General features: G+C 39.2%; 2 protein-coding genes across 6 annotated transcripts in view; both read left to right on the top strand.

Moving 5' to 3' along the window:
- The window catches only part of TCEANC (transcription elongation factor A N-terminal and central domain containing), a 30,036-nt gene extending 19,938 nt beyond the window's left edge, over positions 1-10,098 (top strand). For all 5 annotated transcript variants that reach the window (XM_065072931.1, XM_065072940.1, XM_065072953.1 and 2 more), the window contains one exon: positions 9,023-10,098. The gene's annotated coding sequence lies outside the window, so the exon portion shown is untranslated. The remainder of the gene's footprint in view (positions 1-9,022) is intronic.
- RAB9A (RAB9A, member RAS oncogene family) lies at positions 9,057-11,813 on the top strand. The gene has a single exon (XM_021285350.2). The coding sequence runs from the start codon at positions 9,057-9,059 to the stop codon at positions 9,660-9,662; it is 606 nt and encodes a 201-aa protein (XP_021141025.1). The 3' UTR covers positions 9,663-11,813.
- Positions 11,814-13,328: the final 1,515 nt, after the last annotated feature.

Below are 13,328 nucleotides of genomic sequence, written 5' to 3'. Positions count from 1 at the left end.
GCCGGTGTCCCGGGGAGGGCGGCCCGCACCGAGCGCTCTCCCCGCCCTCCGCTGCGGGGTGATGGGGGTCGCTGTCCCCGCAGCCTTGTGTGTGGGGAGAGGCGGTCTGGAGCTGACTGCGCTTTGCCTATTCTCCTTCCTCCTGACTCTCCGCACCCCCGTGGCTGTCGCGGCTATGCTGTCTCCCGGGCGCAGGGGGGGAGCCCCGGCCGCCCCTCACCTCAGCGCGGCGGGCTGGCCCTTGCCGGGCCCGCGGTGGGGAGAGCGCCCCGGGCGCTCTTCGGAGCCGGTGCGGGCGGCGGGAGGTGCGGCGTGACCCGGCATCCCGTGACTGCCGGGCGGGCGGGGGCTCCTGTGGGACAGGGCTCCAGCCCGGCGGTTCCCAGCCGGCGCACGGGCGGTCTCCGTCCCCAGCGGTGCTTCCTCAGGGCTGATAGTGGTCTCTGAGCTGTTAGGGTGAAACGCGGTTTCGTACGTGTCTCCTCAACAGCTTTCGAACCGAAAAAAACCACAACCTTTATCGCCTTTTCTTGTTGCTGTCTCCTGAAGAGACACCTCTGTGTTCCCAAGGGGACCCTGAGCAATGCAGTTCTTAGTTCTTCTTTTTTGAATCAGTGACTTGATTTAGCGGCTAGTGGCTTTTCTAATTGTGGCAGATGGCTGTACAAACTCAAGAGGTGGTGCTGGCTGAAGAACCAAAAGGATTAGGTTAAGATTGTTGAATCGCTTACGTCTTGAGTGGTTAATGAGGACTTTTCAGTGTAAATATTCCATCTTAAATGCATCTTGTGCAAATAATTGAACAAATAACAGAATAGTTAGCACAAGAAAACTAGTTTAAAAACCTATAGTAGTGGCCTTTATAGCAAGGTTACATATAATTAGATACACAGAGAGCACTTAATTAACTTCTGTGAGGTAGGCAAATAGGAAACTCTTTGGCTAAATTTTATTTTTGAATTAAAATGCTTGTCTAGAGAGAGCTGTCATGCAGTCTGCTGCCCTATGTGTTGTTTCCTTTCTTGTCCACAATAATTTACAGCTCTACTAAATAAGCATGTGGTTTTTATTTGTCTTTACTTTTCAAGTGTTGTACAACACTGAAGTTGTCAGTGCTTGCTTTTTTTAGAGCAACGGTGGTTGCGTGAGGGTGGTGTTTGGGGAGGGATTTTTTTGGTGACATTTTAGTAGCTTATAAGGTAACAAGCTGTAATGGCACACTGGAAGGAGAACTATTTCTCAGGAATACCCAAAATAAATCCAAAACTTTTTCTCCCTAGAACTTCTGTTTGTAGACAAACCTAACCAAAGGATGTTACAGCTACATCTGTGTTTCAGTATCAACATGGAAATTATGAGGAACTGGTACTCTAGTCTGGCTTCTTTTGGATTTTATGAAGCTCTGTTGCTTTAATTTTAGTAAAGCCTTTTCTGTTAAGTTAAAAAAAAAAGGTTCTAGCAGTTCTTGTTTTGCTTTTCAAACCATCAGTTTTCTTAAATCAAAAATATGTGGAAAAATATGCAGATGATCAAATGACATATTTAGATTTCAAGCTGTATTTTATTTTGTGTCAATTTAGCAATAAATCTTGACAAACAGATACTTCAGCTTGTTAGGATTGGAATTTTACATTAATAGTTTGCAAGGAACAAAAACTTCCCAGAAAAAAGGCTTGTAAGAATTTCTTAAGGTTTTGTTGTTGTTGTTGTTGTTTTTTGTAATCTTCATTCTCCTTGCTGCTTTTTTTTTGATGGTGGTTGGTTTTGGTTGTTTTCCATCCCTACAGAGCAGACAGTATGTTGGCCTCGTACAGTGTAACACACATAATCTCTTAGGGATGGGCTTTGGTCACTTTTTTTATATTGGGAAGAATATGAATGTACAATGCAGCCTGGCAAACAGAGGCTGCTATTGCTAAGAGTGCCCGGAGGAAATGGGAAACTAATGCAATGGAGAAAGATGAGCACATATGAGCAGAATTAATTGCTTGATAAGTTATGGAAAGAGTGGAAGCAGTAACAGAGAAGTAGGTTGCAAGGAGAATGTTGGTTAACTCATGAATTGTTAAAAATGTTGGACCAAGAGCAGCAACACCTAAGGGTGTTTTGAAGTTGGCTGGAAGTGATAGAAAATTTAAGTTGGGAGATACTAAACTGTGAGCTGCTGAGAAATGTAAAGTCTGATTAAATCAGAATAAATAATAGTTTACTCATTCTACTTGAATGTGGGGAATGAGATGGAAAGTGAAGGCCAGGTCTCTGCAAGATTAAACTACCAGAGGTATAAATGTAGGCATTTCTTCTGACAAGTTTTGTTGATTGTGTTTGTGGCTAGGTGTAAGTTAGAATAAATGAAGTGATTCTGGCAGTAGGTACTGGGGTGATGGCATGATCCGAGTGTTATGCAGACTCAAGAATTCCTTCCCAGTCCTGAGTCATGCCAAACAACTGTTTGAACTGGAGTCCTGAACCATGTAGGAGTTAAAAAGAAATGCCAGTATACAAGGGTTTGATTTATACAAACCAGTGGCAGCAGCTGTCAGTTCAGTTAGGTTTGTGTTCATACTACAAATTATTATGAATAAACCCTAGTGATACTCTGGTGTCAGATAAAGTGTGTCTAGGCTACTTATAACTAGAGGCAATTTTCAGATAACTTGTCATCAAATTGTTAAAGATATATCCAACAGAAAACACAAGATACCTAATAGTATGCAATGATGAAATAATAGATAAAGGAAGACTGCAAGATTATTAGGATCTGAGTAGGTTAAGCCATATGATTGAAGGGCTTCCAGGCTTCAGGAGAACTGGGCAGCTAACCAGTGGCTGTCGGTAAAGGGCTGTTCCTGATCTGCAGCTCTTACGTTGGTGCCTTGTGAAGGGGAAGGTCGGTTTGGAGGCCGAGTAATATCCGAGCTTGTAATGCATTTGAAAGTACAAAGTGTGGAGCATCCTGACTTCATATCTCTCTGTTTCCCTCTGAATTGAGAGCAAAATCAAATATTCGAAGGTCAAAGAGGCTTGTGGCTTCTTATGCACTAAAACCCACATTCTTATGCCACTTAATTGGCCAGGGTGTAAACTAGTACTTTCTAAATACAAGAGGGAGGACTGGCTAAGTAGAGAAAAGAGAGAAGATTTGCTTCTGTCCTTTCTATGCAGATTTTTGGAAACTTGAAAATCTGCTGTTGGTGACAAGTATAACTACTCCGTAGTGATTGAGGGCTGAGAGATATAAAAACCCCACAGACAGTAAGTGCAAGTGTTGAAAACTACTTCACATAGTTCTGGTTTCTGCTCCTTCTGCTAAAGCTCTGATAGTATAGTTCTTGGGACTTTTTTTTCAGACATTTCACAGAGAAGCATTGTATGTCTTTTTCTGATGAGCCACTGCAACTAACAAACAACAAGCAACAACTTTCTTCTATGCTAGCCTGCTAAATATTGTCAAATGTTTTGTTTGTGTCAAGAAAAAAATTACTAATGAGGGAGTAAGTTTACATTGTTACTGAAAGGTGTTTTTGTCAGACAAAATACTTGAAGTATTGGTGTGCCTTTTCAAGCTATTGATGTCTAATACTTGTGGATTAACAAAATAAGATGGCTTAGCAAAGAAAATTGTGAATAAGCTTCAAAACTGAAGTGGATGTATTGTATATGTGCAAATTTGAGGATAGGAGGTTAAGAAATATGGTCAGTGTTATTGTTATGCTAGTCATGAACTGATAATTCTGCTTGTCAGTAACTCTGAGAGAGTGGTTTTTTTCTTTAACAAAGATGGCTTTTTTTTTTTTTTTTGAGGTCTTGTCTGAAAGTGTCTTAGGCTGTAAATAAGTGTGATTAGTTGGAACAAATGTGAGTGTGCCTTACCTTGGATTCTTTTTTCTTCTCCAAGTCGAATGGGCACTCATTAACAACTTTAAGGTCAGTATCTAGTGGAGTGCCTCAGGGGTCAGTACTGGGGCTAAAATTATTCAATATATTAATTAATGATTTAGACGAGGGAATTGAGTATACTATCAGCAAGTTTGCTGATGACACTAAGCTGGGAGGAGTGGCTGACACACCAGAAGGATGTGCTGCCATCCAGCGGGCCCCTCAGTTCCAGAAGGACAGGGAACTGCTGGAGAGGGTCCAGCGTAGGGCAACGAAGATGATTAAGGGAGTGGAGCATCTCACTTATGAGGAAAGGCTGAGGGAGCTGGGTCTCTTTAGTTTGGAGAAGAGGAGACTAAGGGGGGACCTCATTAATGTTTATAAAGGGTGAGTGCCATGAGGATGGAGCCAGGCTCTTCTTGGTGGCAAACAATGATAGGACAAGGGGTAATGGGATCAAGCTGGAACACAAGAGGTTCCACTTACATTTGAGAAGAAACTTCTTCTCAGTGAGGGTGACAGAGCACTGGAACAGGCTGCCCAGGGGGGGTTGTAGAGTCTCCTTCTCTGGAGACATTCAAAACCCGCCTGGACATGTTCCTGTGCGACCTCACGTAGGCATTCCTGCTCCAGCAGGGGGATTGGACTAGATGATCTTTTGAGGTCCCTTCCAATCCCAAACATACTGTGATACTGTGATACTCTACCCTGGTGAGACCCCATCTGGAGTACTGTGTCCAGTTCTGGGCCCCTCAGTTCAAGGACAGGGAACTGCTGGAGAGGATCCAGCGTAGGGCAACAAAGATGATTAAGGGAGTGGAGCACCTCCCTTATGAAGAAAGGCTGAGGGAGCTGGGTCTCTTTAGTTTGGAGAAGAGGAGACTAAGGGGGGACCTTATTAATGTCTATAAGTATATAAAAGGTGAGTGCCATGAGGATGGAGCCAGGCTCTTCTTGGTGGCCAACAATGATAGGACAAGAGGTAATGGGATCAAGCTGGAACACAAGAGGTTCCACTTAAATTTGAGAAGAAACTTCTCAATGGGGGTGACAGAGCACTGGAACAGGCTGCCCAGGGGGGGTTGTGGAGTCTCCTTCTCTGGAGACATTCAAAACCCACCTGGACATGTTCCTGTGTGACCTCATCTAGTCGTTCCTGCTCTGGCAGGGGGATTGGACTAGATGATCTTCTGAGGTCCCTTACAATCCCAAACATACTGTGATACTGTGATAGAGTACCGCATATCTTCAAGGAAACCTTTGGGTTTAGCCTTGATTTCGTATAGTAGGTGGTTCATCAGTGACCACTGGCTGAAAATGGCAATTGAAATTAATTTTCTTGCCTGTTTCCAAGTTAGAAAGTAGGTACAAGTGGATAAACAACAGCGTGGAGGCTTGAAATGTCCCTTACATCTGTTTCTTTGAAGAATACTGAGGGAATTCAGTCATGCTACTCCAACAGATCTAGTTTTTTGTGTCCTTTATTAAAAAGGGGGGTAGTGGTGAGATTTCAGTTGCTATGGATTTTGGTCAGTTGATTTTTAATGGTGTGCTGTCATGCCTAGTATCAGTATGTTAAAACTATAAATTGGTCTAATTGACCCAGTTTGATTAATGGTTTAAGTGGGGTTATAGCTTGATAATATGATAGATAGGACAGAATTACCATGTTGACTAACACTATTTTTCCATAAGCAAAACTTGAGTTCTGCACCTATCCTCAGCCTTCAGTATCATGGTATAAGCAGGTCCTCCTTAACCTATTAAATTTTTTTTTTATAGTGAAAAAAGGCGAAATCCTAGACTAAGTTTATGTGTTGCTGCTATGGTTTTCTACCAAGAATCTCACTTTTCTTTGAGAGCCGCCTCAGTACCTAAAAGAGGTAATTGCACTCAAAATAAATAGGCAGTTATGAAGCTGACAGTCATGGAATTAAGAAATCTTAGATGGATTGACTGGACAAGGCAGTGGTGTCTCTCTAAGCTTTGAGGGGCTGTGAATCAAAGATTTTGTAATGCAAACTGATTTTTTTGAAGTTGCTTAGTATGTTTAGTCTTGCCAGTAAATGTTTGGACTGCTAATAGGAATGTTTCAGACTTGTAATTCAGTTCACTGTTTAAAAGGGATATTCTGGGAGACAGCAATTAAGTTACTTTTTGTATTATGGTATATGATCATGTTATAAATGATATTTAGTAGAAACTGTTCCCTGTTTTTAATGGGAATATTGAAGTCAGTGGTCTAAGAGCTTGATTCCTTAAAAGTTGGTGGAGGCAATTCAGAAATGGTTGTCAAAATGGACCAGAGTGGGGCTGCCTTTTATGTATTTGCTGTGACTTTGTTTGAATATTGAAATGATAGAGAAACATGAGGGAAAAATTTTTTCTTCACAGACTCCTCTGTGTACTAGGTTGAGACTACTTTTACATTAAATTTGTTGTGCAGCACACTAAGAAATAACTGGAACAAATAGTTACCTGTAATGATGTGGTGTCTTGCACTTCCTGATGCTGATTAAAACAATCAGATGCACATTGGGAAATACATTTTTGTTTTGTTTACAAATGCTCAATGATGATTTAAACTGAACAATTTAAGGTAATACGTCATCAGAAATGATATCAGATGTTGACTGTTGCTACCAAAAAAAATGTGAAAAAGCACATTATACAGTTCAAAGTATGTAATAGGAGAAATAACATTAGTTCTCAAAGTGGCTTAAGGATTTTATCATTATTTTGTGGGAAGTGTTAAGGCTTCATAATATATGGGGGGACAAAAACCCCCCAAAATTGAACTCTTTACACATATTTAAGTTAAGATTTTTAAGTGCAACATCATGTTGAGATAATTGCGTATCAGTCCTATCAGTTTTTGTAGCCTTTGTGTAGAAGGACCAGTTTGGTTCTGATTGAAAAGGCACTTTTAACTGTTTGTGGCTGGTCTATAATTGTCTGTCCAGCAAAAGTATTTTTATGATCATTGGTGTCCCAGACCTCACTGTAATGGCCCATGTAGCTTAAATTGTGCAAATTAATTTCTCAGGTTCTGCATGCACAAAAGTACCAGATACTGTTAACAGAGTTTCTTGTATTTTGTTTAAAATGTGGCTTCATGGACAATTTGATGATAACTGCGGTTCTTTAAACTGTAGAAGTTAAAGAAACAAGTGCATAGTGCCAGTCAGAACTACTTAATTCAGTTATTCATTCACATTATGTCTTTTGTGGAACTCGTGATTTCAGTAGGACAGAAAAAAATAGTAATTTGTTCCCTATGCTGAAGTGGAAGAACAGGAAAACATTTAGTACCCTCTGTTCTCATGAATGCATTATTTATTAAGATGATGCTCCTGTATAATGGTGTAGCTCAGATAACATTTGTTTACCAACAGTAGGAATTAGGCAGAAGTAAATGAAGACACTGGACCATTTTAAAGATTTCGGCATGAACCTGGAACTCGTATGCAAGTAGTCCAGTGGCTCTACTAAGGATTTTCACACACATAAGAATGTGCATGTTCATATCCTGAGCCATAGTAATTACCCTATGGCACTCAGAAAGGTAAAGGAACAATCCACTTTTAGCCATTAAACAGTTTTAACATTGTTGTGATACAAACGTGCACAAAATTAAGGATTTATAAACACTGTTTTTAATTACACAATATGAATAAAATTACTTGCTCTGAACAAACTTTTAATGGAAGCAGCCACTGTGCCTTATATTTTGAAAGTTTTTTGTGTTGAGGCTTCAGCTGCTCTCAAACTATAAAGCATTTCTTCTGTCTTACTGTAGATTGTCTTAACAACTAAACACTCAAAAATGGAAAGTTAGACATGAAAAAATTCCTGAAATTTCTTGCTTCTAATGTATGCCTTGATTCTAAGGCAGCACAGAGTCATATGACTCTCATGCCAGCCTGTATCGGGTATTAATTCCATAACCATACTCTGCAAGTGATGTATATGCCAGTAATGCTAATTACAACTAGCATGACCGCATTCCTTCCTTCAGAGAAGGAGACGGACTAGGCAACTTATGATCAGTTTCCAATTTAAATAGATGCTATTTTCTGAGAAGTCTGTTTTGGCTGAATTACTTTGAGCTCTTTTAGTGTTGGGCAGGTATAGGAACAGCAGTTCTCCTAACATGGAAACTTCAGTTTGAGCTCTTTAAAATGAAACTGTACACCCAAGCAATTAAACATTTTTTTAACAGTGTTAAATGACACTACTGTAATGAGGGCAAAGCATGGGCTGGTACAAAACCCTAATGAGCCACCTACTTTAGTGTCAAAGGATTTTTTTTTTTTTGCTAAAAGTGTTTCCAGGCTTTTTGACAGTTTGACCATGGGAAGTTGACACCTACTAACTGACCTGTCAGCGTAGACTTGCCCTCAGTATCTGGTGTCTTGAGTACCAGTTGAAGTAGCAACAGTGCATTTGTTTTTGTAGTAGTTGCAGTAGTATTCCATTCATTGTGACTGTTCTCCAAGGAGTAAACTGTAAAATATTGAATGTTTGTGTACCAATACCTAGTCATCTGACTTTTAAAATGGAACAAATGCAAATGCTGTAATTCTATAGATAACGGTGTTCTTGTGAGATGATTTAAAATTCCCTGTCTGGTTGCAATTTTGGGTGAGCTGCAGCAGTTATTTCAATGTAACAGATACTGCCCTGATTTATTCCTAAAGCTTCCTCTTCACTTTCACATGTTTAAAAAATAACTTTGCTAATGAAATATGACACTGAAATGACTAGTTCAAGGCATGTGCTCTATGAAATTCTCACTCTACTTCTTCCATGATCTTTTCCTCTGAACCACAGTGAATCCTTGCCCTTGTTGAATGTGATTCAACAGCCCTTCTGGACAAACATCAAAGGGTTTGGGGGTTTTAAGTGACAGACCAGTAATTCATGCAGGGTACTGCTTAGACTGCCATTCAGACTGCAGTCTGTGGAAGAGACACCCCTTAAATACATGGTATTCCTGCGTGGGTATTCTTATCATGAGTATCTACACTTCACTTATTTAGCATTGTTCTCCTGGTTTTGTATATGAAACTTGATGGTAGTGGACTGTAAAATTTTCTGCTCTCAACTCTTTCCTTTTTAATTATTTTCTTAATCTTTACAGGTCTAGGAAACCGGGAGGATCTATTCTCATAACAATGGCAGCAAAATCATCACTGCTTAAAGTAATACTGCTAGGAGATGGTGGAGTTGGGAAGAGCTCCCTTATGAACAGATATGTCACCAACAAGTTTGATGCACAGCTGTTTCATACAATAGGTGTGGAATTCTTAAATAAAGAGTTGGAAGTTGATGGACACTTCGTTACCATGCAGATATGGGACACAGCAGGCCAGGAACGTTTTAGGAGCTTGCGGACTCCTTTCTATAGAGGTTCTGACTGTTGCCTACTGACCTTCAGTGTGGATGACTCTCAAAGCTTCCAAAACTTAAGCAACTGGAAGAAAGAATTCATTTATTATGCAGATGTCAAAGAGCCTGAAAGTTTTCCATTTGTGATACTGGGTAACAAAGTTGATATTGATGAGCGGCAAGTGTCTACAGAAGAAGCTCAAGACTGGTGCAGGAATAATGGCAACCATCCTTATTTTGAAACCAGTGCAAAAGATGCCACTAATGTTGCAGCAGCCTTTGAAGAAGCCGTTAGAAGAGTTCTAGCCTCTGAAGACAGATCAGATCACTTTATTCAAACAGATACTGTAAAACTTAATCAGAAACCGAAACCCAGTTCATCTTGTTGTTGACTTAAACTTTATTTGGCCAAATTACTTTTGACTAGCTTGCTCTATAAAAGGATAGGGAAGGTGTAGTAGTTAAAATAACAAATGGATTTCACTCTAATATTAAAATTGTAATATTCTGCTGCTTTCTTGGGGGAGCAAAACAAAAATTTTCATGAGTGACCCATTATTGAATTAGTGAAACTTTCTGTTTAGGAAGGTGTCAAGTAAAATTATTAATAGAAGAATGTAATTTGCCAACTTTATTGAAATGATGGATATTTTGAATATAATTAAAACTTGAAAGTTCTAGAAGCACTACTTTGAAGAAACTGTTCTGGAATTCAGGCACAAAGATACTTTTGTATGTGTATATTTTTATGAAATCAGCATTCCATTTTTGTTTCACTGGAAGGCAGTTTCTTAACAATGCTAGAGATTAAACTTCAGTCTCACTACATTCCTTTTGCTGTGAGTGGTACTTCATCTCCAATGTGGTTATTCTAAGTTAATATAAATTACCTTCAGGTCTTCTCTGCCTAATGTTGCTATAATTTGCATAGGTTTTTAAGTAGGAAATAAATTTCCTACATATTTAATGTCCATTTTACTTTCATTTACTATTCCAATGCTGTACCATTTTTTTCCAGTGGTTTAATGCAAGATACTGATGATTTTTTTAAGTTAATACATGTCTTTGCCTTAAGTCTCATTCTAGCATGTTTCTGATCAATAAGGTAAAAAATCTGAGCAACTGAAGTATAACCATTTTTAGTTATGAAAAAGATATACTTTATTCAGTCAGCTTTAATAGCATTTGAAGGGATCTACATTATGACAAATTTGTAAGAGAACTTTTAGTATACAGCCTTAAAGTTCCAAACTTCTTGTTCCTGTTAAGCTGAGCTGTGAATGTGTTTACCAGTAATCTTCTGCACTGTGAAACTAAGGATTGGCAATACATAGAGAACTCAGGAAGCTTTTGACTTAGAGTTGATTGTGACAGCTTTCAGCCCTAATACAAGTAAATATCTACAGCTAGTGATTGAGCTGAATTTGATCCTTATTTTATCTGCTATTTTAGGATATGGACTTATACATTTAAGACTATTTTTTTATATTACTGTACTCATGACATGACAAACAGAAGCAAATTCTGTATTTAATGGACAGTCTTTCTGCAGAATGCAGATGAAACCACAGAAGGTGTATTTGAGGCCCTGCACTGCAGCTAAATAGTGGAACACTCATATGAGTTGTTGAATGTTGGCTCTCAGAGTACCCACTGTCCTTGCAGAAGCAAACTTGATAGTGCACTATTGCTTCAGCGTGTAATCTGAATGCAAATGGGCACACACATACACACATTGTGGACTTCAAAAGGAAGTTTAAGGCCTGTAGGACAGGCCGTGTTGTTCACTAAACTACACAGACTGCTTTCTGTATAAAACCTTCCTTGGTCCAATAGAAAAGCCTTTCTTGAGAGTATAGTAACAGCAAGAGTTTTCTCTTAACGTTATCTGTTCAGTCTGTACCTGGTGTAATTATCTGGAAGTAAAGCTTGCAAAAGAAACCCTTCTTGGAGCTCTTAATACACTTTTCTGAATGTATTGTGTCCTTCTGGAACCTGTCCATGACTATTTTATTCCACAGATCTGCTGCTTCTGCTTAAAAGTGACATCTTTTTACCTTTTGTACATTCTTAAATCTAGTTCATTCTTACAGTCCTGCATATACAGCAACAGAACTGTGTTTCAAGCTTCAGTCACTTAACAGCTACTTGTGTTTAATTCCTAGTCAATGAATGAAAAGATCTGTGAAGAAAATCTTAGGTAAATTCCTCTTTGCTGAAAGAGCAAAAAGCTTTTAAAACCCAGATTGTTTGCTACTAAGCTAGTGACATGAAATCGGTGTAAAACTAAAGTTTCCTTTAACATTCATTTTAGCATAGGTCAAGGCTGAAACAAAATCAGAGGTGAAGTTACTGTGACTAGAGTACTACACATGTGATTCAAGTAAGACTGCTAAAAAACAATTAAGAATGAGAACTGTTGTGGTATTTCTTGTGCCTAAGAGTCCACCTGTGTTTTCCCCATCTGTCCCCCTTCTATGTAACATCATGGTTCCCAAGCCTCCATCTGAGAAGTACTTTTAATAAAGTTACAGTAAACTTAATACAATAGAAGTGTATTACTTGTGCCCTGAGAGCTGCTGTACCACAACTGTACACTAATCACAAAAGTGGTCAGTGAAGATAAAGAGGGGGTTTACATGCTATAAGACAGTGTAGGAATTTTGTTGAGGTCAGGATTTGGTCTGAGAGGGAGACTATTGAGTACTTGAGAGAAGCAAAAGTTCTGTGACAAGCAGATGTATAGATAATAGGTACAAAAAATGATAATATTTAATAACAGTCTTTTTTGTACTTTGTGAAAGCATAGTATCTATTATTCAATATGGAGGTAAGGTAGGCATTTGTGGCTTATGTTTCAATTCACCAGTTCATTTCAAGTATTAATGTACCTCAGGTATTAGGGGGTCCTGTTAACAGTATGCAGACTTCTGTAGACTGACAGGAAATACTATGTAATATGTATGCAAAGTTCCAGATGTCCTTTAAAATGAGGAACAAAAATACTGTCACAGCAGATTGGTGCGATTGATGAAAGCTATGCGTATTAGAACAGACAATGTAAGGGGAGAAACTGTTAGAAACTATAGCCAGCCATCTAACAGCTTGTGTTACAGCAAAGTATATAGATGTTTAGGATAAGACTGCTGCCAGAACAAGGCTGCTTGCTTTAACAGTCACTCTGTTCCTCAGTGGGGTCTTACTTTAAGTCATATGACAGATAACCTAAACAGTAGCAGAACCTTGTAGAAAATTCAGTCTCAGTTGCATTTCCAGCCTACATTTATTAAGGCTTGTTTATGTTCTTAGCTGGTGCTAATGTTCTCATTTCTTTATGCTTGATTGTTGTACCATCTAGGGTAATTCCAGTCCCTTTAACTCAAACTTTTTTCTTGCATTTATTGCATAATACAGGTTATCTGCTGCTTTCCTCATACTGTAAGAGATTTCATTTGAATTCTTACTCGTAAGACTCTGAGATGGGGTATAAACATAAAAACCGCAGCTACCTAGCCAGGGTCCTTCAGAATTCTGTCATGAGACAATGTTCCTCACTGCAAACTCTGTCATGATTAATATCATGAGTTAGCACATAGTTCTCCCTTGCCTGTGGCCAGTAGCAGTCTGTTTTCATAAAGCCTGGATGGACTTATGAGACTGCACTTCCCATTTATGATTCCTGTATTCACAGGAGAAGGGGAAAGACCTATGTGGGCGTAAGAACAGGCACTGTTTAGCTAGCTGCCTTCAGAGGTCAGGCAAGAGATCAAATGCTTTCATGTTACATAACTAAGTTCCTACTGTGTGCTGGCAGAAAAGAATACAATTATCAAAAATCCAGAGTTTCTAAATGTGGTGGAAACTCAGAGCATTAATCCTTTATCTTTGCCAAAACTTTCCTTACTGCCACATGTATGATTGTTTAACATAATTACTTCCTCAGTGAACCTTAACTGCTAGTGCTTTTCCAACCATCATGCTACTGGGGCAAAGGCAGAAAACAACAGCTTTAATTCAATGCCTCCTTATCATATGAATGAGAATGCTTTACCTTAAGT

This window comes from Columba livia, chromosome 1 (assembly GCF_036013475.1).
Source record: "Columba livia isolate bColLiv1 breed racing homer chromosome 1, bColLiv1.pat.W.v2, whole genome shotgun sequence".
Taxonomy (NCBI): Eukaryota; Metazoa; Chordata; class Aves; order Columbiformes; family Columbidae; genus Columba; species Columba livia.
The sequence above is the reverse complement of the archived record's forward strand: the minus strand, read 5'-3'. Positions and strand labels throughout refer to the sequence as shown.

Excerpts from the sequence above, each read along its gene's own strand:
- RAB9A (XM_021285350.2), top strand. The coding sequence starts at position 9,057 with ATGGCAGCAAAATCATCACTGCTTAAAGTAATACTGCTAGGAGATGGT.